This window comes from Neltuma alba, unplaced genomic scaffold (genome assembly GCF_004799145.2).
Source record: "Neltuma alba isolate B1F8T4 unplaced genomic scaffold, ASM479914v2 tig00012563_pilon, whole genome shotgun sequence".
Classification (NCBI taxonomy): Eukaryota; Viridiplantae; Streptophyta; class Magnoliopsida; order Fabales; family Fabaceae; genus Neltuma; species Neltuma alba.
This window is the reverse complement of record NW_021637018.1, coordinates 106,364-132,370: the sequence shown is the minus strand read 5'-3', so window position 1 is coordinate 132,370 and position 26,007 is coordinate 106,364. Positions and strand designations below refer to the sequence as shown.

General features: G+C 37.9%; 2 protein-coding genes, 1 long non-coding RNA gene, 1 other non-coding gene and 1 pseudogene across 4 annotated transcripts; 4 read left to right on the top strand and 1 right to left on the bottom strand.

Moving 5' to 3' along the window:
* Positions 1–2,551: 2,551 nt before the first annotated feature.
* On the bottom strand, positions 2,552–4,630 carry LOC114728628 (exocyst complex component EXO70B1-like). The gene has a single exon (XM_028915549.1). The coding sequence runs from the start codon at positions 4,628–4,630 to the stop codon at positions 2,552–2,554; it is 2,079 nt and encodes a 692-aa protein (XP_028771382.1).
* A 6,744-nt stretch (positions 4,631–11,374) lies between these two features.
* Positions 11,375–13,128, top strand: LOC114728604 (uncharacterized). Its single transcript, XR_003738679.1, has 3 exons — positions 11,375–11,398; positions 12,427–12,597; positions 13,109–13,128. It is a non-coding gene; the product is annotated as an uncharacterized LOC114728604 (long non-coding RNA).
* A 2-nt stretch (positions 13,129–13,130) lies between these two features.
* Positions 13,131–15,907, top strand: LOC114728602 (uncharacterized; annotated as a pseudogene).
* A 2,040-nt stretch (positions 15,908–17,947) lies between these two features.
* LOC114728600 (probable protein S-acyltransferase 7) lies at positions 17,948–22,534 on the top strand. The gene is made up of 5 exons (XM_028915513.1): positions 17,948–18,432; positions 19,489–19,671; positions 20,231–20,527; positions 21,423–21,656; positions 21,751–22,534. The coding sequence occupies exons 1-5, from the start codon at positions 18,346–18,348 to the stop codon at positions 22,267–22,269; spliced, it is 1,320 nt and encodes a 439-aa protein (XP_028771346.1). The 5' UTR covers positions 17,948–18,345; the 3' UTR covers positions 22,270–22,534.
* A 2,475-nt stretch (positions 22,535–25,009) lies between these two features.
* On the top strand, positions 25,010–25,112 carry LOC114728650 (U6 spliceosomal RNA). Its single transcript, XR_003738683.1, has one exon. It is a non-coding gene; the product is annotated as a U6 spliceosomal RNA (small nuclear RNA).
* The last annotated feature ends 895 nt before the right edge of the window (positions 25,113–26,007 follow it).

Sequence of the window (26,007 nt, the reverse complement as noted above, 5' to 3'; positions counted from 1 at the left end):
CCCGAGGTTCACGGCCCCGCCCCAATTCCGTGTTTCTAATTCTATTATCTTTACCTATCTTCCTTCTTTTTTTTTTTTTTTGGTTACCAGCAATTATCTTTATCCATCTATGGCAATACAAGAGTATTAAATTAAATTAAATCAAATCAAAGTCCGAACTGTTTAGTCCAACTCATACCAAACACGGCTAAATAATTCCAATATCTGTAACTAGAAATTAATTATATTTTAAAATGCATTAGCTTTTTCTTAAAATATAGTAACATCTTAATTTTGCTCTTATTTAATACATAAACCTTAAAAAAAACTTCCTATAATTCTACACTATAATAAATAAATAACAAAATAATATATTTATTTAAAAATCAAATGAGATAATTTATAAATAAAATTAAAAAATTTTCTGTCTTATAAATAAGATTAGAGGAGTAATTAGTTAAATATATAAAGAGTGCATGGCATCTTTTCTCGCAAACAGCTAGCAATTCAAATCTCATGCAAAGTTTATAGAACTCGCACATTAAAAATGCCAGATTAGTTTACATCCGAAGGCTCAATTTTCTTAGATTTTACTACATTGAAATTAATGCCTTAAAAACAAATACGTAATTGTTGTCCGGATGGAATTTTTTTTTTTCCCGGTCAGCGGGATTGTTATTTTGAAAGATTTATGATTGTATTTTAAGGAATTAAACTTTATTTTCCAAAAAAACGATTGAAAAGTCCGCAGTTACAGACCAAGGGGCATATCAATCATTTTAAATATAAAAAGTGGGGTCCTTTAATTTTGAGCTAATGGACCAAAAATTGGAAAGTCACCTATTGATAATATCTAACTACCACGTTTCTAAATCTGGTGGTCAGGGCCAAGCCTGGGACATGAAATAATTTCAATAGTTTGTCTTGCTACCCCTTATTTTTAATATTAGAATTAGTTGATGAATTTAAATAAATTAATAAAAATTAGTTAAGTTAGTTATGTATAGTAGATATTTATTATATGTCTTTTTTAAAATATCTTTATTACTCCCTCCATTCCTTATTATAAGAGACATTTGATGCTTATAGCATGTTCCTATATATAAGAGACACTTACAAGTTGTCTCTCTTTTTTGTGTTGATTTACTATTTTACCCATATTTATTATCTCCAACTCACATTCTTTCTTCCTCTCACTTCTCTTTCTTTTAATAATTTAATTATTCTCTCTTATGCTCTCTCTCCTTATTAATGAGGGTATTTTTGAAAAAAAAATTATACTTTTTACACATTAATTGTTCTTAACTAATTTTAACTGTTTTTTTATCAACGTATTTCGGTTATTTGTCTCTTATAATAAGGAACGGAGGGAGTACTAATTATGTGTATTAGCTAGAACTACCATCTAATAAAATTTTTAACATATATAACTACTACAAGAACTATATTAAAAACATTGATGAATATAAAACATAAATTAGACCAGAGTCTTGTATTTAGAGCCAAATTAAATACCTTATATTAAGAATTAATAATAGGAGTTGCATATAACTGAAATTTTCAGCTTTCATCCCAAGTTTGCTGGTCAACATCCTTATCACGACGCTACTCAATCGTAAATTTTAAGGTTTCTGGCTCTCCGTATTTAAAATTGTCTCCACATAGCGGTCGTGTTTTCACAGAAAAGAAGAATAATGGTTTTGATGCGAGTCCCGTGACTCCTATGACCTGTCTAGTAAAAACGTTGTGCATTAATCCATTTCAGATGTCGTCATTAATTTGCTCCCCCCAATCTGAACGCACGGACGCGAGGCAGTTTGTTAAAACCTTTTTCCCCCGAGCATTAGACGAGATTCTTTATGAACATCATTTGTACATTCTGATCAACAAGGAAAAAAAAGAAATTCTTAATACATAAATTAGCTAACTAATTTAAATAAATTAAAAGAATTAATTAAGTTAGTTATCTGCAACAAGTAGATATCGTATTTTCTAAAATACTCTTACTAATCATATATATCAATGATAATCACAAACTTTTAATATATGAAACTACTACAAAAACTATTTTAAAAATAAATAAATAAATATAAGAAATATAATGGATTAAAATCTCACATTTAATATCAAATTAAATACTAAACTGATTCTTATATTAAGGAGCAGAGAGGCAGCATATACACATGTGATCAGGGCGTGTGATGATTATTTTAGATTGATACCGAATATACAGATATAGGCATATCAATCAGGTGATGATGTACTGAAACTAATTAGTTACGTCATAGTTATCAGAAAAAATTCTGTACCAAATTGACATTAAACATATATAATAACAAAGAATGAAAATTAATTAACTCAATCGAAACACCTTTTAGGAGGGACGAAAAAAGAAAAGAAAAGAAAAGATCAGAGAAGAAAGGAAGTGGATACATAGTGTCGCTCTAGCTCGAGACACGACCGAGCACAGCACACGAACTCTAATGCACGTGCATGGCCCTTTCTACGACCTCCGTGCAGATTGAACCCTTCTTCGCTTTTAATTTTTTTTTGGGTTTAAATTTTGGTCTGATCATGGTCTTCTTCTAGCTGCATTATTTCCATCAAAAAGCTCGTCGATTAAGGTTTCTATATCATCAGCCTGATATTTTATGTACTTCTCTGTTTGTCTTCCTGGGTCCAAAATCTGAGAAAACCTCCCCAAGAATGCTCTGTACGCCGGAATCACCACCGCTGTTATGGACACCCTCAGCTCCGATTGAAGCTGCTCGTCGTTCACAATCCACGTGCTCTGCGTTTTGTGTATCTCATCGAATATTGCGTTGAAGCTCTTGAACCTCTCTTTGAGCACTGGCTTCTGCACCTTCCCGTGCACGCTCAAGCCCTCGGGGCTCAGGCAATTTAGAATCTTACTCCATGTCTCTCTCTGATAATTCTTATGGTACGTCCTCAGATACGACGACCTCTTCCGACACCATGTCTCTCCCATCAAGCTGTACATCTCTTTTGACCCTTTGATCTTTTGGAGTATGTACCTACCATTGTTCATCATGAAGATGCAGCTCAAGGCCACGTCCCTGTACAGCTTCGCCTTCCCTTCCAGATTTGTGTCCAGATGAGACATCAACCTAGTCACCTGCGCCGCAAACGGCGATTCATTCTCAGTGCCGGAATTGTTGGCGTTAACATTCTGTTGAGAATTCCCTTCCCCTTCGTAGCGGGGCCTACTTGTCGAGTCGGCGCGTTCAATCTTTGAGTGCTCCTTGAACACTTGCTCTAACGTGTCCTTGTACTCGCATGCGAATGGAAGGTAGTTCATGAAGTAGCGAGTCAATGGATGGACCGCACCGCCAGGAACCAAAGTTTTCTCGGCATCTGTCTTGATGGCAATTTCTAGATCACCGAATGTGCTGATCACGTTCTCGCCAAGTCTGCATTTCGTTAAGGTCGCCTCCGTCTTGAGCTCGTTCGCAACCGCTTCCGGTAACAGTTCCTCGAAAATGGGGACTGCATCACGCAAGGTCTCGTACATGTCAATGGTTTTGAATAGCTTCTCTGCCGCTCGCTTCGTCATGGCCACCCCTTCCGCGAAGTTGAGAAGCTGTAGGACAATGCACCGAGAGAGATCGCTGTATAGGCTCACTGCTAGCGACGGATCTTCTTCGAACACCGACTCTGCCAGCTTCCGTTCGCCGGACAAATAGACGGTGGCGGAATCCTTGAAGGTTTTGATCCAAGCTGGAATATCTCTCTCCAATATTTTCCATTGTATTTTCAGAATCTCATCGATGCTCATTTTCTCGAATCCTATTTTGTTCAAGTTCTCTTCAAATGTGCACCTCCTGCAAACCAAATAAATCTGGCCGCTTTCGTATTGGTAACCACCTGATTTCATCACTTTCGCTATCTGTTTCAATTTCGCAATGGTCTCGTCGGGGTAACTCGGAAACTCGGGCTCCAACTCGATGGATTCCGGATCAGAGGACTGGTCCTGTTCCACTTGCTTCCCTTTCGGGTCATGACCACAGGGGTTGGATTCACCCGGATTTCGAGATTCTTCCATAAGAAATCGGAACTCTTCCTCGAAATACGACATCGCTCGGTGCTGAAGCGTACCGATGTGATTGACCAACGCATCCTTTCTTTTACTGATCTCTTCCGAGGAGGATTGAGACTGGCTCAGCAGTTTCATTAATTTGGAAACCTGATGCAGAGCTCCAAATAGTGACGAATCTTCCTCTGCAACCTCACCCCATTTGCCTTTAACTCCACCCGAGTCGTACACGGCGATTTTCTCTTCAACAAGCTCCAAGAACTTGTCAATGAAATCAGGGATCTCTAAAGAAGCTTCTTCAACGTCTGCATTCTTGGTGAGTGTCTCAAGATATTGATCGATATCTTCTGAAACCTTCTCGAGGCTGGGAGGTGGAGATTCTGCAACCTCAATGGGAGCATCTTCCTCCTCCTTCTCAACGGGCTCGCTGATCTCTGCATCTGCAGCAGGTGGCTTTGCCTCATCATCCGTTTTTGCTTCAACCTCTTTGGCATCGGTCTCTCCGGAATCTGGTAAAGGCGCACGTGGTGTCTCGCCTTCCTTCTTCTTCTCGTCTATGCGAGCGAAACTGCCTGATTCAGCAAGGTTCTTCTCCATAATGGCTGTGAAGGTATAGGAGAATCGCTCCAAAATGAGATCTTCGGAAACAGAGAGGAATTAACAGTTTTTCTTTTTCTTTTTGTTTTTTTTGTTTTTTTCCCTTTTAGTTTTCTTGGTATGATTGTATTTTCAGGGGATGGGATGGAAATGGTCGTTGTTGGTTTTTCCCCTTGTTAGGGGGCACTTCTGTACGAGAAGGGCAAGGGAAACGAACGGACAGAATCTTGTGTTTGAGCTCCCGCGAGAGATAGATACAAAGATGCAAATTCTGTTAAGGCGAGGGTTGACCGTTGACCCTATTTTTCTCAAGTTAACGTCGTTTTCTGGTTCCCCGCTAACATATTTTAGCCCTTTTATATCGGTGTTCAGTGTGCAATGCGCGCCACCCACAAAAATCAGTTTAGGTCCGGGTAAAAACAGTAAGGTTCAGTTCGGGCAAGATGATAAGGGTGAAAACAGATCAGAGAGTCCATTAAGAATGACCTCCATTTGGCCTGACTTGTTTTTTAAAAGAGATAAGTTCAAGCCGTTTAAAAGCTTGTTTAACTAAACAGATCTAACGTAGGCTCTCTACATGGCCGATTAAGCCTGTTAGGCTAGTCTGAGGTTCTTAAAAATTTATAATTAATATATAAAAAAATTAGTTAATAGTATTATTATTAATGTGTTCTTTTAATTTATTTTTTAATTTTAATATATAGTTAATAGTTTAATCATTCTTTAGATTTTGAAATTTAGTCGACATGTGAAGAAAAAAATATAATTTAAAATAATAAAATCAATAAATAATGTGGTCTTTAAATCTTAAAAAATATAAATAAAATAGGAAAAAAAATTTGTTCTAAGAATGATAAATTAATTAACTTATGTGTTATGTTAATTAAATTATGATACCTTTTTTATTCGTTGTAAAATTAATAGTTTTTTTATTTATTTGTCTTAATTTTAATTTTTTGTGTGTACTTAAACATAGTTTTGTTTTAAATTTTAACATACAATTATAACTAATTTTTAATAATATTCTTGTAAATTGTAATTAAGATTTAAAATAGTATTTGTAATACTAAAATTTAAATAAAAGACAAAACTAAAAAATTAATTATTATGTTCACTTTTTTAAAAAATATATAACTGTTGTTAAAGTAAATATGTGTAGATAGTTAGTGGTTGGGCCTTGGCCCAGTAGTGTCTATAAAAGGGGTCAGGTCCGACTGCTCATGTATGGATTATTGGTCCTGTGGACCTATTCATCAATAATATTCAGAAACTTATCATGGTATCCAGAGCTCCAGGTTGCTCGGTTGGTTGAGAAGAGCTAGCCCAATTCGTGAAAGGGCATCGTTTGCCCACGTCCCCTTTGTTCCTACGTCATCGTTTTGCAAAGGGAAAGGGAAAGCAAAGTTGCTCCCTGTCGTTTCGTCCTCTGATCCTCAAAGAAGCATCAGAGTACCCTCAGCTGTTCGTTCTTGAGGTCGAAAACCTCATCGCTGGTTTTGCTCGCATTTGTCGATCAAGAATTCATAAATCTTGATCAGAGATTGCGTCTGATTGTCCGGTTGATAAAATCGTCCGCCGTCTTTCTTTCTCCACTCAACACGTATCTCTTCCGTTCGGCGATTGTTGAAAGTCAAGATTCACGCCTGAAAAAAATGGGAAAACAGGAAGAAAGCACCTCACACTCCTCTCCAAGCATCGATTTCACACACCCATTATACCTGCATCCGTCAGACACACAAGCCGTGACTCTTGTATCACAGGTGCTTCGGGGTTCCGAGAATTACGAGGTATGGAGCCGTTCAATGTGCCTCACTTTGTTTGCCAAGAACAAATTGGGGATAATCGACGGTTCATGCCTTCGGGAGAAACAAGAACCAGACCTCTGTGCTTTATGGGACCGGTGCAATGCCATCGTATTATCATGGCTGGTAAATTCTGTAGATAAGCGTATTGCTAATGGCCTTGTATTCTCAAATAGTGCTAGAGCGGTTTGGTTAGATTTAAAAGAACGCTTTCACAAAGCGGATGGACTGAGAATTTTTGCCATTCATAAGGCCATTAGTTCATTGATTCAAGGGTCTATGTCTGTTTCTGAGTATTTTACACGGTTAAGGGATCTCTGGGAAGAATATGATGCATTGGCACCTTTGCCTTCCTGTCAATGTCTCACCACGCAGGAATATGCTAGAATGATACAACAGCAAAGGCTCTTGCAATTCCTCACTGGTCTCAACGATAACTATCATCAAGCCAGAACCCAGATTTTACTACAATCTCCTCTCCCTACAGTAAATCAGGCTTATTCTATGATATCCCAAGATGAATCCCAACAAATGATATCTTCCCATGTCCCTAATCATCCGGTAGAAGGAGTTACTATGAGTGCTAGAGGTGGACGTCCAGGACGGGGCAGAGGAAGAGGACGGTCTCAGGAGGAGTGCTCGCACTGCCATAGAAAGGGTCACAAAAGGGAGAACTGTTACCACCTGGTGGGATTCCCTTCAAATTTTCGTGGCAGACAAGCATCATTTTCTCCTTCAGCTCCTGAACAGTCGGCCAACACTTCCTCATCATCCTCCCTCCATGGACAGGCCACACTTACTCAACAACAATATGACCAGATCCTCAAGTTACTACAGAAGGAGCAGATGGACATTGCCGTTAGTGCCACCGACCTGGTAGAAGAAACAATCTCAGGTGCTGTTAATGCTCTCCCTAAATCCTTTTGTGAACTACATTGGGTTTTAGATTCTGGTGCCACCTGTCATGTAGTCAATAGTCTGGATATGTTTGACACTGTCACTGATTATAAAGGACCCATTAGAGTGATTAAAGTCCCAAATGGAAATAGAATGTTAATTACCCATGTAGGCACGGTTCGGATTCTTGAGAATATAATTTTAAGGGATGTGTTTTATGCACCTGGCTGTTGTTACAATTTAGTATCTGTGTCTAAACTGACTGCCAGTAAAGAATTTGTCGTCTCCTTTTACTCTCATCATTGTACTTTGCAGGATATCCTTCATGGAAAGACAAGGGAGATTGGTAGGCTCATTAGTGGTCTTTACATCATTGAGAGGATAAAGAATGAGGACTCTGTTATGCATGCTACTGCTAAGCAAACACAAACTCTTTGGCATCTTAGATTAGGACACACTCCTATAGATAAATTCAAATACTTAGACCAAATAGGAAAAGACATTCCTGTACTAAATCACAGTGAGAAATGTACTGTTTGTCCTCGATCAAAACAAACTAGGTTGCCTTTTCCTTCTAGCAAATCTAGGTCATCTTGCTGTTTTGAATTGTTACATATTGATGTCTGGGGGCCCTACAAGGAACCTACTTATATGGGTCATAGATACTTCCTTACAATAGTTGATGATTTCTCTCGTTGTACTTGGACATTTCTTATGATCAATAAAAGTGAATCTGTTGCTCATCTGAAAAATTTCTTTGCTTATACTGCTACCCAATTTTCTGCTACTGTTAAACGAATTAGGACTGACAATGGTTTAGAGTTCATGAATTCTGACTTGAAACTGTATCTTAATGCTCACGGGACTGTTCATGAGACCACTTGCCCTTACACACCCCAACAAAATGGGATTGTGGAGCGCAAGCATAGACACCTTTTAGAAGTGGCAAGAAGTTTAATTTTTCAATCCGGTATTCCTTTGAAATTCTGGGGAGATGCTATTAAGACAGCCACTTTTTTAATTAATAGAACCCCCTCTACTGTATTGGCTCATAAAACTCCCTATGAAATGATATATGGCCATCAACCAGATCTATCTTTTTTGAGGGTTTTTGGTTGCTTAGCTTTTGCTACGAATTTACAGCCACTTGATAAGTTCCAAAACCGTTCTGATCCTTGCATATTTCTTGGTTATCCTGGGACACAAAAGGGATATCTTCTTTATAATCTACAAACTCAGAGTATTACTGTTAATCGCCATGTCACTTTTGATGAGACCCGTTTTCCCTTTAAGGATGCTAACCGTATCAATCAAGGGGGAGATAGTGCATCTATGATTGACCCTTTTAGATATGATAATGAATCACCTCCAGTTATAACGGTTAGGCAACAGAACCCAAAAGATGACATAATACATAGAGAAGATGATGGAAATGAAATTAGTCCTGAAACTGATTTAGGAAGGCCTGTACGTGAAAGAAAATCACCAGCATGGATGAAAGATTATGCTTGCACTAATGATATTTGTTTCAAAGCTTTAGTGGGATATGCCTGTGATAAACCACTTGATGACATTGTAAGAGGTAAAGCAAAGGTAAAGTACCCTATGCAATCTTTTTTATCCTACTCACATGTGTCATTTGATTATAAATATGTTCTATCCAATATTGACAACATTGCTGAGCCCTATAGCTATGAAGAAGCAGCTAAAGACCAGCGATGGGTTGATGCAATGAAAGCAGAAATGGAGGCACTACAAGATAATGGCACTTGGGAGCTGGTTGATTTGCCAAAGGGAAAGAAACCCATAGGGTGCAAATGGGTCTATAAGGTGAAGTATAGTGCTGATGGTAAAGTAGATAGGTTTAAGGCAAGATTAGTTGCAAAGGGTTATACCCAAAGAGAAGGAGTGGATTTTTTTGAAACCTTTTCCCCGGTAGTAAAAATGGTGACTGTGAGAATAGTTCTAAATCTTGCAGTGATGAATGGTTGGGACCTTTTTCAGATGGATGTTCATAATGCCTTCCTTCAAGGGGATTTGAAGGAAGAGGTGTATATGACCATCCCTCAAGGATTTGGGAATTTTGCACATAACAAAGTGTGCAAACTGACCAAATCTCTTTATGGTCTCAAGCAAGCATCAAGGCAGTGGAATGCTAAGCTCACAGAAGCCCTTTTACAGGCAGGTTTTAGGCAATGCATGTATGATTACTCACTGTTTATAAGGCAAACAGAATCTGAAACTACTTTCATATTAGTGTATGTTGATGATTTAGTGATTACAGGAAATAAATCAGATAAGATACAAGAAGTCAAAGAGTTTCTACATAATAGATTCAAAATTAAAGACTTAGGACAGCTTAGATATTTTCTAGGGATAGAAGTGGCTAGGTCAAAGAAAGGCTTGATTCTCAACCAACGTAAATATGCTTTAGATATTTTGTCTGATGTAGGACTAACTGCAGCAAAACCTCTCAGTGTTCCTTTGGAACGAAATGCAAGGTTGACTTGCAACCCTTCGGCTGAAACCAATGATCCTCTGCTATCCGAGTCAACATCATATAGACGGTTGATAGGTAAGTTGTCATATCTCACGGTTACCAGACCTGACATAAGTTTTGCTGTGCAGGGGTTGAGTCAATTTCTGAATGGACCCAGAAGGTCACACATGAATGCAGCCTTGAGGGTGGTGAAGTATCTTAAAGGAACTCCTGGACTTGGGATCATTCTTACTGGGTTAAAGAGTTGTCGTCTGGAGTGCTATGTTGATTCTGACTGGGGCACGTGTCCGGACACAAGAAAGTCTGTGACGGGATATGCAATTAAGCTTGGAGGATCACTGGTTTCATGGAAATCGAAGAAACAGAATACTGTCTCATGGTCTTCAGCTGAGGCAGAATACAGAGCTCTAGGGAGTGCAATTTCAGAAGTGATCTGGGTTACTAGACTGTTGAAAGATCTTGGTATTGACGGTTTGGAACCTGTTGAAATATTTTGTGACAGCAAATCTGCAATACACATTGCTAGTAATCCGGTTTTCCATGAGAGAACCAAACATATTGAAATAGATTGCCATTTTGTAAGGGAAAAGTTGCAGCAGGGGATGATAAAACTGCAGCATGTGAGGAGTAAAGATCAACAAGCAGATATATTTACGAAAGGATTGGGAAAGGAAGACCATCGACGAATCATGAGCAAGTTAGGGACCATAAATCTGTATGCCCCCAAACTTGAGGGGGAGTGTTAAAGTAAACGTGTAGATAGTTAGTGGTTGGGCCTTGGCCCAGTAGTGTCTATAAAAGGGGTCAGGTCCGACTGCTCATGTATGGATTATTGGTCCTGTGGACCTATTCATCAATAATATTCAGAAACTTATCAACTGTAATTTAAATTTTTTAAAAACAGTTTTTTTAACAGGTTTTAGATTAAGCCAGGCCTCCGTACAAGACTGGAAAATATATAACAAAGATAGCGCGGATAAATTACAAAACATGCCAGGTCTGTTTCACCTTTTGTTGCCGAGCAAACAAAGACAGCGCGGAGCCGACCCAAAAAAAAAAAAAAGGTAGCGCGGAGAATATATGCTCACAGGCTCACGCAACCGCAGGAAGATAACCGAAAGGGATACGCCTCACCGGCGTCAGTGTTGTTAGTTGAGATCCAGTTCAATTGTAGAAGCTGACTTCCAAGCGTTCAATAGTAGACGAAAATGAAGTTAGGAAGGATGAGAGACAGAGAGAAAGTGAGATATGGTGGAGTTAGACGGGGGCAAATGTTACTGCAACCATTTCTTTTTTTATGCGCATTGGTTGCTGGTTTTGGCCTGCTGACGCTTGCGCTTAGACCGTTGGATCCTCCTATTGTGGTCGATTTCCCCATACAAGTTGGGCTTGGAGACTCAAAAGTCTCAAGTATTGATGGCGGCATTGTGGTGGCCTCTGAGCGCTTAGGGAACAGGGTAGAGAAATCATGCGCCACGGTGGAAGAGATGGGGCACGATTTCAGAAGCGTTGATTGGAAAGAAAATCTGAGAGTGAGAAGAATTCTCGAAAATCATTTTATTGTGAATGGTACTTTGACTACTTCCGGTTATTTCTGCTTTGTTTGTAAATTTGGTGGCTCTTACTAGGCCCTTAGATATCCAGGACGATTAGCAGGATGCATGTGATGTTTACATCTTTAGGTAGCTCATTTCTCTTATGAAGCATAGTTGTGTTAGGAGCAGTGGCATTTGGAGAGCGAGTAGCGAGAACAATTTAACAAACTGCGCAAAGCTTTGTCAATTTCGAATATCTGGAGTTAGTGCGTTAGCACGCTTTGATAGATATATTGGGAACTTAACCATTTACTGACATTAGCATATTCCGTTTGCAAGATTCTTTATCAAGAAGGTTGTTGTCGTTGCGGGGTTTATGTGTCATAACTAGGACTATAGTAGTGACCTGGGAGTCTTCCCAGTCATATACAGAAATCACTATTTCTGTTTCGAGTGTATTGACCTACTTATGCTTCTGTCCATCTAATTTACTCAACACTTTCAATCCATCCAACTTACTTGAGTGACCAATTCAGCCTCTTTAGCGTCAATTCGAGCAATGTTATTCCTCAGATTTATTTATTATTTCAATTTTATAGCTTATTTCTACTGATACAATCTTTCTCCCCTAATTATTTAACTTGCCTTATTACAATAAATAGAAATATAATATAACCTTAACGCTAGAAGGACTAATAAATATAGAAAAGAGGCAAATTAGCTCTAACTGAAGCAAGATAGAGAAAATTGCTCTCTTGAGTGAGGTAGAGGGAATGAAAGTGCAATTAAGCTTATTTTGTCCATGTGCCTTCCTGTGGCATTGGAGGCATAAACATCTGAAGGACTAATAAATATAGAAAAGGGGAAAATTAGCTCTAATTGAAGCAAGATAGAGAAAATTGTTCTCTTGAGTGAGGTAGAGGGAATGAAAGTGCAATTAAGCTTATTTTGTCCATGTACCTTCCGGTGGCATTGGAGGCATAAACATCTGAAAAGTAGCAATATTGTTATTTTGGAGAGTTGTTGTGAAATCAGAAGATGACGTTGATTTATTTGTTTCAGGGGCGTCAAGAATCAGGGATCTACCCCCAGAGCAATTTTGTAGTCATGGGTTTGTTCTGGGTAAGACCTCAGAGGCAGGTTTTGGGAATGAAATGTACAAGGTCTTAACTGCCGCGGCACTGAGTGTGATGTTAAACCGGTCCCTTATCATTGGCCAAACCAGGCATATTGGTTCCCCCTCAAGCCTTTCTTTTTCAATTCAAGAACTCAACGTTGCTTTCTTGCTGACAACCTGTTTTCTGATGAACATTTTCTTTTAGAGCTTTCAGTTACTAATGATCTTATATCTATTTTAGCTTTTATGAATATCTTGTCCAGAAATATTGTGCAGTTACAAATAAAAACTTAGTTTTATGCAATTTGGACATTTACATACTCGCACGTTTTGGTTTCTTGCTGAGAGCTGGTTGATAGTTCCAGTTTGAGTGTTCAATTGCTATGGTTCTTCTGTCTGCATTAACTTTTTTAAATGTTTCTCGTACCTAAAACATCATGCAGATACAATAACAGCCTAGGTTAATGAAGTTTTGACATATTGCAATTTTTATGGCCGCTGAAATGTCAAATCCTAACAGCCTGTCATTGATGGATTTGTCAAACGACTTTAACCATGCAAAAGAGTAATGTTATAATCAAGTGCACTTGTCTTCCCATTATCTTATTAGCTCTCTTCTAGTTTCAGAGGTAAATATCCTTTCGGGATTATATTTCTTATCCCCTTTACCTTTACGATGAAAGAAATCAAGCACCTGGGAGACAAAATAGTTTTGAAAGAAATATGGGAGGCATCTTATTATGAGAACAGATGATTTTGAAAAGCCGGCTCAAACTAATGTTCTTTGTGGCAATTGGAAGAAATGGAAGCAACCTATTATATGGTATAGTGAGAATGCTATCTCTGCGTATCTATTTCTCAAGCTTTGTCAAATAACTAATAGCGTTATGTTGTAGGTTTCAAGGAACTACAGATGCTGTGGCAGCACAATTTTTCTTGAAAAATATTCACCATGAGATGAGAACTGCTGCTTCTGATTTATTTGGTGATCCACTAGTTCTAGGATCACGTCCTAATGTATTTGGGGAGCTAATGAGAGTTCTCATATCACCTTCCAAAGATGTTGAAGCAGCTGTTAATTGGGTTATTGATGGCAGGGAGGATCCTGACATTTCAATACATATGCGAATGTTTATGAACAGGTAATTGAAGGATCTATTACGATGAATACTAGTAGACAGAAAGAACGAGAGAGGTAGCTAATGTTGCATTGGATATTACTCAAAACAAAAGCCCCTAATTACAATCGCACCTCCTTATAAAGGCTTCTAACCACTAGCCTCTAACGGCTATTTCATTATAACTACCGTCTAACTGGCTTACACATGTACCTATCTAACCTTATGTTAATTACAATTTATACATCACATTTGTACCCCCCTGAATGCTGTGGAGGAATATATTGATTCTTCATTAATGTGCATGATGCATAGTTAACACAAGATTCATGAAGTATCGCAACCTTTTCTTAGTTGTGGCTTTAATTAATTGATCGTGATTCTTGCACCCTCTGATTCAGGTCTGTGAGAGCTGTACAAGCAGCATTACGGTGCATTAAAAAGGCCATTCGAAATCAAAATCTAAGGTTAAGGCCAAAGGTGGTTTTGGTGTCTGATACGCCTTCTGTTGTTAAAAGTATGATTCGCAACATAAGTGAATTTGCAGAGGTGATCTCTTGATTCTTATTGTGTGCTTAGTATGTTAGTGTGTACGTGTCTCTGGAGCATGGAATGTATGGATGAAATATTCTTTCTCCTGCCACTAGTCAGTGATGCTTAAAACAGAAAATATGTTGTTTTCCTTGGGGCTAATTTCATATGTTGAATAATGATTTGCTTGATTATTTGCTTCTTCTTTTTTGGGTGAAGTACAAGAAGACACAAACAAACTAATTTAGACTGACTCTACGGATGCTTCCCCGTTCAATACTATCCTGGTGTAGGGTCTCTCAGGCTTCTATTGGGGGGTTTGTCCATGTGATTTTTCGTTGTTCCTGGTTCAATCCCACTTTTGCTAGTCGATCTGCCACTCCATTGGCTTCTCTGAAGACATGCCTGATTTTCACCATCCATTCGCTTTTCAGTAGTTCTCGTATCTCTGATATCAGCACAGGTTGCACCTCATTTCATGAAACTTAAAGGATTCCATCCACCACTACTTTCGCGTCATTTTTTTACCTCTACTCTACTGAACCCCATCTCCCAACATTGTCTAAGTCCTTCATAGATTCCCCATCTTCTGATTATTTACTTTTTCACTGTCTAATCATGAAACTTAAAGGATTCATCCACCACTACTTTCGCGTTACTGAACCCCATCTCCCAACATTGTCAGTCCTTCGGGTCTACCGTTGACCCATCGGGCAAAGTACACTTTCCTCATTTAAGTTCGAATTTTGGTTTGGCCTCAATGTTTTATTTACTTAATTTATTTTTGTTTTGGATGAAGTGCACTATAGCCTTTTCCAAACAACAGTAATCAAATAAAACATTTAGGGCGATATTAGAACTCATCCAAAACTTCGGGTCAAAAAAGGCACTCTGGCCTTTTCCAAACACAAAACACGACGAAGATAGGTGCTTTTGACGCTTATTAATCTCTGCTACCCAGGTTCTTCATTTCAACTATGAACATTTCCGGGGGAATATACATAAAGAATTTCTGAAATCAGATTTTAGAGTGAAGGACTGGGGTTCAGCACCTCGATGGGTTGCTTTTGTGGACTTTTTCCTTGCATCTCGTGCAAAATATGCTGTTGTTTCTGGAGCTCACCGGCGTGTTGGGACTACCTATGCTCAATTAGTTGCTGCACTGGCTGCAACGCGCAACCTGGGTACTTCCCCTCTCATTTCCTTACATATACATAGACATGCATGCATACATAAGCCTGTATGTCACATTCTGCTGAAGGATGAAGCATCTGATAATTGTTTCTTTCAGGGGATAATACGACTACGTCAAATTTTGCATTTTTTAGCAGTTTCCAGAGCAATTTGTTAACGGCGGGTCTGAAGAATCAGATCGGCTGGGGTCACGTGTGGAACAGATTTGCTGGTCCTTTGAGTTGTCGTAGCCAGGCCAACCAATGCGCCTTCACTCCACTTCTTCCTCCAGGTTGGTGGGATGGCCTTTGGCAGTCTCCCATTCCGCGGGATATCAATCGCCTGGCTTCTTATGGCGTTAAACTGTCTGGTCTTGGTACTGTTAATGACGTCTCTCTTCAAAATTACTGTAATTCGAGGAAAAATGTTGTGAGAACCGTTAAATTCAAGTTGTAGTGTGTGGGAGTAACATTTCATTGTAATCATATGCTTTAGGATTACCATACTAGTAGCATAACAGAATTAGTTACTCATCCTTTCCTTTCAGCGTACAAGTGACCCCCCTAATCAAAGCTCCGTGCAATTTTTGGCAAGCGCCTTAGGACTGTGTCCGTATGGCAACTCTGAAATGATTTCTTTTGTTTGGTTTTGGTCGTCGCCTGTGAAAATTCAAAAGGAGCTCGTGTACTGTGTTTATAAACTGATATACTTCATAGGCAGAAACAGAGTCGTTAGGTCGTAACCTTGGCAAAGGAGATTAACGTATGAGTCATGGCGTGGGGAACTGATAGTATATTCCTGGTCTTGTCAGTTTGCTGACGCATGCATGGAATTATGGAAAAATTACAAAAAGGTCTCATCCAAAAGAATTAAGTACAAAAAAAACTTTTAAAATTATTAAATTAATCTGAAGTATTAAAATATTTCATTATAAGAAATTCTATTTGTCTAATTATCAGTTTGTTTTTATTTTTTAAAGTATGTATTGATCACTGAAAGTACATGCGTTTACAATCTAAAGTATAACAATTAATAATTATTGTGACATATTGATAACTTATGAGTTTTATTTTTGTGATGTGTTGAAAAATATGTTGTTAATACTTGTTATTATAGTTGTTATTTATTTCACATTAAGTTGTTAATGATTACTATTTCAATGCATACTAAAAAAAAGATAATTTGATAATTAAATAAATAAAATCTCTTGCAAGTTTTTGGAAACTTTAGAATAATTTAACAACTTTTTTTAAAAAAGTTATTTAATTCTGGATTTTATTATAATTTTTTCTGAAATTACCCTGACGCTGGCGCAAGCGCAAAGGCGCCTGTACAATCAATACCGAGTAAAGCTGGTGGCTTAGCAGTGCCAAATTATCCATCATCGTTTCAACTGTCCTCGTATTATTTTTTAAAAAGATAATTGACAAAATAAGTTGAATTTTGACCACAAAAAGCATTACCGCGCTGTCCATTTTCTCCGGTCTCTGACTTGAGAGCGAAGAATACGAAAAAGCGGAATAATGCCAAGTAGTGGATTAGTTGGAGTTTAGGTTAGCAATATCAATTAGCCGCCCATAAAGCAACTGTCCACAACAACCAATCTCCCCCTTTTTCTTTCATGATAATTCTCCGCGCTTTTTTCTTTCATCTCCCATATTTTAATGGTGGTTTGGATTAATTTATTTTAAATACTATAACCAGTCCTAAATATAAGAGCTAATTAACTAATTCAAGGAGATTAAAAAAAGAACTTAAGTTAGTTATTTGTAATAAATAGGTATTGTTTTTCCTAAAATATCCTTACTAATCAAGTATATTAGCTAAAACTATTATTGTTAGAAGGACTATCTTGAAAAAAATGTATAAATATTGAAAACAAAGTAGATTGTAATCTTATATTTATCGGAGGTAGTATTACACTATATGAAATAAATATGTAAAAAAATTTTTATCTCATACAGCATAAAAGAGTTTTTTTAAAAAAATTAATTATCTTTTTTTTTTTCCAGAAATCCGCCTATATATGATGCCAAAGCCAAAGTCTTAACAACTATTAGCCGTTCAATTCCTTTGGAAAGCTCAAAAGCTCATATCCAAATCTATGCCTCATTTCTCAATCAATTTTTTCATCCCCAAATTTGCAAAATTTTGCAGCACCAACTGAATGAGTAGGCTTGATCAGGCTAGTTCTATGACAAATTTTTATTGTCATATATTCTATACATAATATAAATTTATTAAAAAATATACCATGATAAGTTAGTGAAACTCACCTTAAAATCCAGCAGATTAATATCCCACTACAATAAAAATAAAGAGCATTTATATTTAATTGGATTCTCTTGCTGTATATAATTTTTTTTGGTGAAGTGTATATAATTTGTATTAGTGAGAATTATCTATCTATTATAAATAATATATTTTATATTATTAAATGAATGTTTGGTATTAATTAAATTCAACTAATGTTGGGTGCGTTATTAGGTAATTAATGTGAGAGAAACCTTGAACGGAAGAAAGGTCCTGCTAGGGTAAATTATTAGGACGCAAGAAAGAGAGTGGCAGAAACAGCCAGCGGAGCCATGAAACCGGTCAATCATGGTCAGTTCCAATGAAAACGGGCCATGTCATTTTCTATATGCTGTCAAGCGCAGACACATACAGTGACAGTAGCAGTAACAGTTGGGAGAGTCCCTTGCTCACCAAAAGCATGTATTGAATCCCCAGCTTCGGAAGTGAAAGGCACCCAACTTTTAAAAAAAAAAAAAACTGAGCACTCGCTGCCCCTTGGCCCTACCTCTCATGCCTTGTCGCCGATTTACCACTCTCCCTTCCACCTCGCCGGTATTCTGAGCTATAAGGGTCTCTGCTTTCGTCGTCGGCCATGGATTTTTAACCTCAGAGAGCCTTCAAGTTCCTGCCTTTCTATATCTTGCGTTTTGGCTTCGTGAGTTTCGTTTCTGGGGGTCACTGCGGATTTTATATGCTATTTGAGGATTCTGGACTGACTGTGACTGGACTATCTTCTTCCAATACGATATGTACGTGGTGCCTCCACCCCAGCAGACCGATCCTGGGTCGGGATCCAGCGATTTGCGGGTTTACCAAACATGGAAAGGGAGTAATGTGAGTTTTTACTTCTAGTTTTTTGTTCTTTTTTCTTTTTCTGTTATTGGGTTTTTGTCTCACACTTTCTGTCATGTATGTCGAATTCATGATATTGTTCGAGCTTATGTAGTCCATTGCATTCTGCTCTCAGGCCTAGGCAAATCTTTCTCTCTTTTTCTTCTTAAGTCTAACTTATTAAATCAATCTCATTCTGCGTTTAGCAAAGTCCTCTCTTTCTTCTCTTAAGTCCAATGATATCCTAGGTCGATCCTCCTTCATTGATTGTTCTTATTTTTTCTTGCTCTCCTGTTGAATCAATTTTATTACCCTAAGAGGGGTTCCGGGGTCTGTGGTGATTACGAACTCTGCAGAATGAAAGCAAGCGAGCTTAGCAAAAAGGAAATCTCTCTCGCCAAGGAGCTGAGGGATTGCCTGATTTATGACTATTCAAGTTTTTGAGGGTACTCTTTCCGTTAAGTTATGAAGCAACGTCAGTAAATTACCATTATAGCAACCAAGAAACTTAATTGGATACATTTAGCTTGTTGGCGTTTCAGATTTCAGTTGTAGTACCATTTAGCTTTTATTTAATATACAACTAGCTATGAGAATTGACAAATCATAAAGTCACCTCACTGCTATTGCACCTGGTTCTTGATATTGGACAAGTCAAAATGAATTCTGAATTTTTAGGCACTTAAAAGTCAAAACTAGGCCAAAATTTGGAAAAGCTGAATAAATGAAAGAGATTGTGGCAGGCTTTGTGATTTATGGGCTGCAGCGTTACATGTGTAAACTAGAAAACAGCTGCTTTCCCCCCTCTTGACATCTTGAATCTGACTTACTTTTGTCACAGAATCTATATGATATCAACATTGATATTGTTAAGGGAACTTGTTTGCTTTGTTAGGAAAAACTTTGCTAGACTATATTTCTTATTATTTATGGACTAGCACAATGTTCATAGATAATAGAAAAATAATAATTACCTTTGCTGCGCTTTATCTGAAACATGTTACTGTAATTGGACGTTTTGTGGTTGTGATGGTTCTTACATAGAACATTTTCTTGCAGAAATTTTTTCTTCAGGGGAGGTTCGTATTTGGACCAGATGTAAGATCACTGGTGCTGACCATTTTCCTTCTTGTTGCTCCCGTGGCAGTTTTCTGTGTCTTTGTTGCCAGAAAACTGATGGACGATTTTTCTGACCACTGGGGGATAACCATAGAGGTTGTTGCTGTTATATTCACAGTTTATGTGAGTCTCTCTACATCAATTATCTCCTTCTGAATCAATGTACCGCATGGTGATAATGTTATTTGTTTATACCATGAGAAGCATTGCTTTTTGTTTTGTGTTTTTGGCTTGAAACAAGGTACCCTTCAGGAGATCTCTTTCAATCATACATCTTGTTGATTTCATTTCCGTCTCTGGACTGCCCTACCCAAAAATTGGTGGAATTTCATGTTTCTTGAGAGAGCCATGACGTTGCCACCTGGGGTGACAAAGACAGGGTAGGATGTGGGTTGATGTCAAGGGTGTGGGGACAAAAGGCCATGACATTCCCTAGGCGGTCCTATGTCTACAAGTATCTTCAAATTCTTTTGATTCTGGGCTCACTAGTTGCCACAATGGAGTAGTTTTGTTCACTGCCTTTGACTTTATAATTGCTGTCTTTTTTTTTTTTTGGGTGATTTTGTAATCAAAGCTTTAGGAGGCCCAAATTCTCCAATTTCTTGGATTTTATTGGTCATGATCTCTGCCATGCACATAAAAATATGTTCTTTTGAGCCTTGTGCTGATTTAATCTTTTCAGGTCTTAGGTCTTCTATTGTTAACTTCTGGCAGAGACCCTGGTATAATTCCACGCAATGCACATCCTCCAGAGCCAGAAGTTCTTGATGGCAATTTGGATGTTGGAGCTGGTCAAACTCCTCAACTACGGTTGCCTCGCTTTAAGGAGGTTCAGGTCAATGGCAATATTGTCAAAGTCAAATATTGTGATACTTGCATGCTCTACAGGCCTCCTCGATGCTCACACTGCTCAATCTGCAATAACTGTGTAGAACGATTTGATCACCACTGCCCCTGGGTTGGACAGTGTATTGGGCTGGTAAGTTGGATTTTTTGTTTTATTTAGTTGTCTTCTGTCAACTGTGAACCCAGTTTGCAAAGTGGCGAATGTTGCTCAGAAAGATTGATAATTTCGCTGGGTAGTTTCTATTTGTTGTCATGCTCGTGTTCTTTGGCATGTGGTAGACGAGACTTTAATTTAGGGAGAACGATAGTTAGATACCAAAATACTGATTAAATGATAATTAGGTCCTCAACAAAATTTTCTGAAAAATGAGTTGCAAATATCAATTCAGACAGTTGCAAAGAGGAGTCTCAAATGCAAACCCAGTGTTAATGTTGTCTACTCGACACAGACCAAACTCACCATGCATATGCAGGTCAGGTTATGTGTTAATTAACCAAGTGTTAATTTAGTCTTCTCGGCACATAATTGTGGGTTTTAGACGTGGGCTGATTTTATACAGTCGAAATATTGAAATCTGCAAATTCAACCAAGTACAATGAATTGTGCGGGTCTTCTGGCTTGATCTGATCCAACCTAAATCACAAACTTGATTCGACTCCATTGATGTAGCCACAGGTTGGGTTGGACAACTTGAATTTGTGAGTTGCCAATCCCAACATGCACTCATAATGCAGCACTGATTGATTACCGGGTTTCCGAAGGATTTCCATTTCTCCTCAAGCAGAAGGGATTTGTTGGTAGCTTTCTTTTTTCTTTCACATTTAAGGATTGTTTTTGCTGACTTTATGTTTTCTTCCTTGGTGAATTATTCACTTCTTTTTTGGCATATGATGCGAAGCCCAAAACAACTGTTCATTTCTATTATAAAACGACATTTATCGGTTTAATGGCTTTTCAGTTAGTTGCTGCATGTCGTTCTTGAATATCTGTGTTACATTATCTGAACACTTATTATATTGTTATGCAGCGTAATTATCGCTTCTTCTTCATGTTCGTCTTCTCAACTACGCTACTTTGTATATATGTTTTTGCATTTTGCTGGGTCTACATTAGAAGAATTATGAAGTCAGAGGAGATAACAATTTGGAAGGCAATGATCAAAACACCGGCATCCATAGTTTTAATAATTTACACTTTCATAGCAATGTGGTTTGTTGGTGGTCTTACTGCCTTCCATTTATATCTGATAAGTACCAATCAGGTAACAACTGCATTTTGGAATTTTCTCTTGGTGCGAACAAAGAAGTTATATTCCAAAATGATCTTACAATTATTTATGTCTGTTGCTCCTGCAGACTACATATGAGAATTTCAGATACAGGTATGATCGACGGGCCAATCCTTATAACAAAGGAGTGTTGAATAATTTTGGAGAGATATTCTGCAGCAACATTCCCCCATCAAAGAACAATTTCAGGGCAACGGTGGCAAGGGAACCAGCATTACCTGCTAGATCGGTGGCTGGGGGTTTTATGAGCCCAAGTATGGGAAAGGCTGTGGAAGATGTAGAGATGGGCAGAAAAGGCGTCTGGGGGGACACGGGCCCCGGAGTAGATCATTCTGAAGGTCAATTGATCAATGATCGTTCAACTATAAAGGAAGGTGAACTGGGAGAGTTGTCACCTGAAGTAAGGACTACAGTGGACGAGGGTGACCGTGTCGGGATACATCCTCGGCGATCCAGCTGGGGAAGAAAAAGTGGGAGCTGGGAAATGTCCCCTGAAGTTCTTGCATTAGCACAGCGGGTGGGAGAACCCAATCGTGTGGGCGGAGGTAGCAGCAGCAGCTTGACAACCCAAAACCAGCATACATAGCCATTCTGCCAAGAATAGTCTGGCTAATGGACATAATGGGATCTGATTTGCCAGTGATGATCAGGAATTCATGTGATATATGGTAATTCTAATGTAAAATCATGGTATGTGCGATATGGGGTTGCGGGCATTTGCAGGATGCTTGTAAGTGTCGTTTTAGCCGTTGTTCTATTAGGAATGGAATTGTTAGTTCTGAGAGTGATTGTTATTTTGCCTGGTGTTATCTTACGTTTACCGATTTATTTGCAGTCCGTGCCTGTGAAAATAGCTGGTGCTGCTCTCTTTCTGGTTGCTAACCGGTTGGTCATAGTGGGATCAAAGCGGGGGGACAATAGTTACGCGCAGCTTTAAAAATTTATTATCAAGTCATTCAATTGAACTATAAGACTTGAAGTAATATTTTTGGTAATGGATCTAATAAGTGTTGTATTAAACATGTCCGCATTATATATTCGTAAGAGAATTTCACAAAAAAATATAGTCCTGTCTTAGTATTAAATAAATAAATAAAAAGCGTGTCTAGTAATAATATATTCATATTTATATGCAGATAAGTTTTTTTTTGGCAAAAAGATAATAAAATACCTTTAAAATGTTAAAAGACAAATTGGAATGGGTAAATTTCAAAATTTCAAATCAAACCTCTTGTATTATTTAGAATTTTAAAATATTGTCAAATGATAATATTGTACTTATTTGAGGTGACTATTTTCATATAGTTTATAACTACTTTATTTTAATTTTTGGCTATTTTTGTTTTTAAAATTCCAGTGATTATTTGTATATAGTTATTGATTACATGATAATAGTAAATAACTAAAAAAAATAGTAGTTATTAGATCTCCAATAATATTTAATGTATTTTTGAAAGTTTTGAAACAAAAGTAGTCAATAACAAAACTAAAATAGTCATAGGTAAATAAGAGTAATCACCAAAATTTTAAAAATAAAAGTAGTTAATTATAATATTAGAGTAATCTGTAGTTAAATAAGAGTAGTCATCAGAATTCTAAAAACAAAAATAGTCAATGCTTAAAAAGAGTAGTCACCGAAATTCCGGTGACTGATTACCAAAGTTCCAATATCATGTCACCAAAGTTCTGGCGGCTGGCCACTGACAGGATTACCAGCACTGGAGCTCTGTCTGCTCTGATAGTCAAAAACTAACTAAGGGTGCTGAAGTGGCAATATTTTCAAAAAAAAAAGTAAAAATATTTACTAATTTTACAATATTTTAAAATAATATAAGAGATTTGAATTGAAATTTTAAAATTCACACAGATTTTTCCTATAACAATTTCTGCGAAAATTACAACAAAAGAGAAAGGGTGCTAACTGTAACTATGCTTGTCATCCAGAAGCGTTCGCGTACAACCCGCAGAAACTTTGGTGCAAAAGGATTGTTTCGTAACCCGCCCCTTCAGCTTCTTTCGAACCCCTTAATCCAGTCACTATCAGGGTGACACGTACTGAGCATTCGAGAGCTTGCTTTAGTTTAATCAGCCTAGAGTGTTTCCTTCAGTCTGAGTTCCATATCACCCATCACCGACGCGATATTGAAGTTCATATATGACTCTCACCTGAGAGAAAACTAGCATCGCCACCGCGCAAGGATGAAAAGCTCAAACGGATAGGCGGGTCAAAGTCTCTTGTGTTCCCCGTCGACGCTGCTTCCGGTGTTTTAACGTTCTCCTTTGCGGTTTTGATTTTCTACTGATTTTGTGATTCCTTGGAAACTGATCGCTCCTCCATGCTTCTGCATCGTGTTTCACTGCTTCTTGGGCAAATGGGCATATTTCAACCACCTTTCTTCAGGGCATGTCTTTCATAAACGCATGCGAGATTTTTGGTTTGCCATAATGGCAATGTTCAAAAGGGAAAGGAATAGCAGACGAAAAAATGTTTGAAACTAATATATACTCACCTTTCAGTTCCCAAAAAAAAAAAAAGTTTGAAACTGCAGTTATAATTCTTCTTTACTGTTCTTGTACAACAGTTCCTTGCCTAAAGTCTTCGTCCAATAATGTTAGCCAAGCGCCTTGGGATGTTTTGGGATCACTCCAGTCACTTGCCTAGAAGTCTTCGTATGATAGCCTCTGCTTCGGCCGGAATATCAACATGGCATAGGTCAAAGGGTCAAGAGTGCTTCTGTATTTTGTACGCCTTGGAATTTTGTTTTCTAACAACTCACGTCTCCCGTGACCTTTCATTTCAATTCTTTGTCAGTCAAGGATCCGGGTCCGCTGACTGAGAAAGCGAGGGAACTGAAAAAGGGAGAGTTCTATCTAGTTAGGATGTAATTGAGATTTTCTTGAGCTTTAACACTGTTATATTTAGGTTAAGTTGAACCAGTTATGTTTCCCTTCTGTGACTTGACACGTACTCAAGCCATTTGAGCATGGGGATTTGGGCAGACCATTCAGGAAACGAAGCGTCAAATCAGGACTTACAAGAAAACCAGCAAGGCTACAGGATGCCTACAGATAGAGGTATTTATATTCCTACTTCCTATTCCTAAAATATCATTGGAAAAAAAAGGCGACAAAAACTGTTTTCTCCGTTCATTAGTTCGTTTTCCATCCTTCCTTCCCGAACTACGTCTTCCTTCCATCACATTCATATGTTTCACTGCTTTCTTTCCAGCTCCGGGAGGCGAGTTGGTGTATCCTCAGAAGTCCCACATCGCTGATGATTATCACCGTCCCGTTGTTTATATAGGATCGCTGCAGCAGCCAAGAGCGTCCCTTCGGGGACATCCGATAAAATTGGAACGATACAGAGAAGATTAGCATGGCCCCTGCGCAAGGATGACACGCACAAATCGAGAAATGGTCCAAATTTTTTTCTCAAATTCTCCTCCATTCTCTGTGTGTTTCTGGGGTTCTTCTCCATTTTCTCTGGGGTGAGTGGTTTTTACGTTTTTCGTGCTTCTCTTCGACTGCTGTTGCTGAATGGCTATTACTTCAGTTTTAGTTCAATCCTCTGTCTCCGCCTGTGATCTTCATCCTTGCGCTTACTCTGCTTTTCTTTGTGTGCTTCTGGGTGAATGGTTATTACAAGTTTAGTATTTTACTGCTTCTATTCGTGTTGGCGAATGCCTATTATTTCAATTTTTTCCCATTCCATTTCTCCACGAGCCAATCTAAAGTTAGGCTCCTTGTCTCTGCTACGTCTTCATCCTTGTGTGCCTTCCTTGGCTGAAGACAGGGGTTAATAGAATGGAATATGATTTTTTTTCCTCCAAATTTTATTGATATAGTAATTGATTGTCTTTGGATTTATATTATATATTAAATTAAGTACTTATTGCACGAATTTATTACTTTACTGAAATTCGATAGTCATTATGGGATCTAATTTCCTTGTGAGATGTAATTTTTTTTAATAATAATATCAGCATGTTGAGCCAATAAATTATGTGTATTAATACTAATAACTATATAATCATATAATCAGTAGTTCTCGGTTCCAACTACATTTGCCCATTGAAGAAGCCCGGCTTCGGCGGTCCTTCTAATAATGAAGTTCTTGATGAAAAGGAGTTCCCGTGATTGGTAAATTTCAACAGTGTCCGACCAATCAATGAAAAGCCAAAATTAGCATTGTACTCCCTCCTGTCCTATTTATTTATGAGTTTTAAATTTAGGGATTTATTATAAATTTTAAATTTAAAGGAAAATGTGATTCATTTTATAAACTGCAGTTTAAAATATGTGTAAATATTTGATGTATTTTTTT

What these genes read in the sequence shown, in the direction of transcription:
- LOC114728628 (XM_028915549.1), bottom strand. Translation starts at nt 4,630, where the DNA reads ATGGAGAAGAACCTTGCTGAATCAGGCAGTTTCGCTCGCATAGACGAG.
- LOC114728600 (XM_028915513.1), top strand. Translation starts at nt 18,346, where the DNA reads ATGTACGTGGTGCCTCCACCCCAGCAGACCGATCCTGGGTCGGGATCC. An exon ending in CTGTTATATTCACAGTTTAT is followed by an intron (nt 19,672 to 20,230) that starts GTGAGTCTCTCT and finishes TAATCTTTTCAG; the next exon opens with GTCTTAGGTCTTCTATTGTT. An exon ending in ATCTGATAAGTACCAATCAG is followed by an intron (nt 21,657 to 21,750) that starts GTAACAACTGCA and finishes TTGCTCCTGCAG; the next exon opens with ACTACATATGAGAATTTCAG.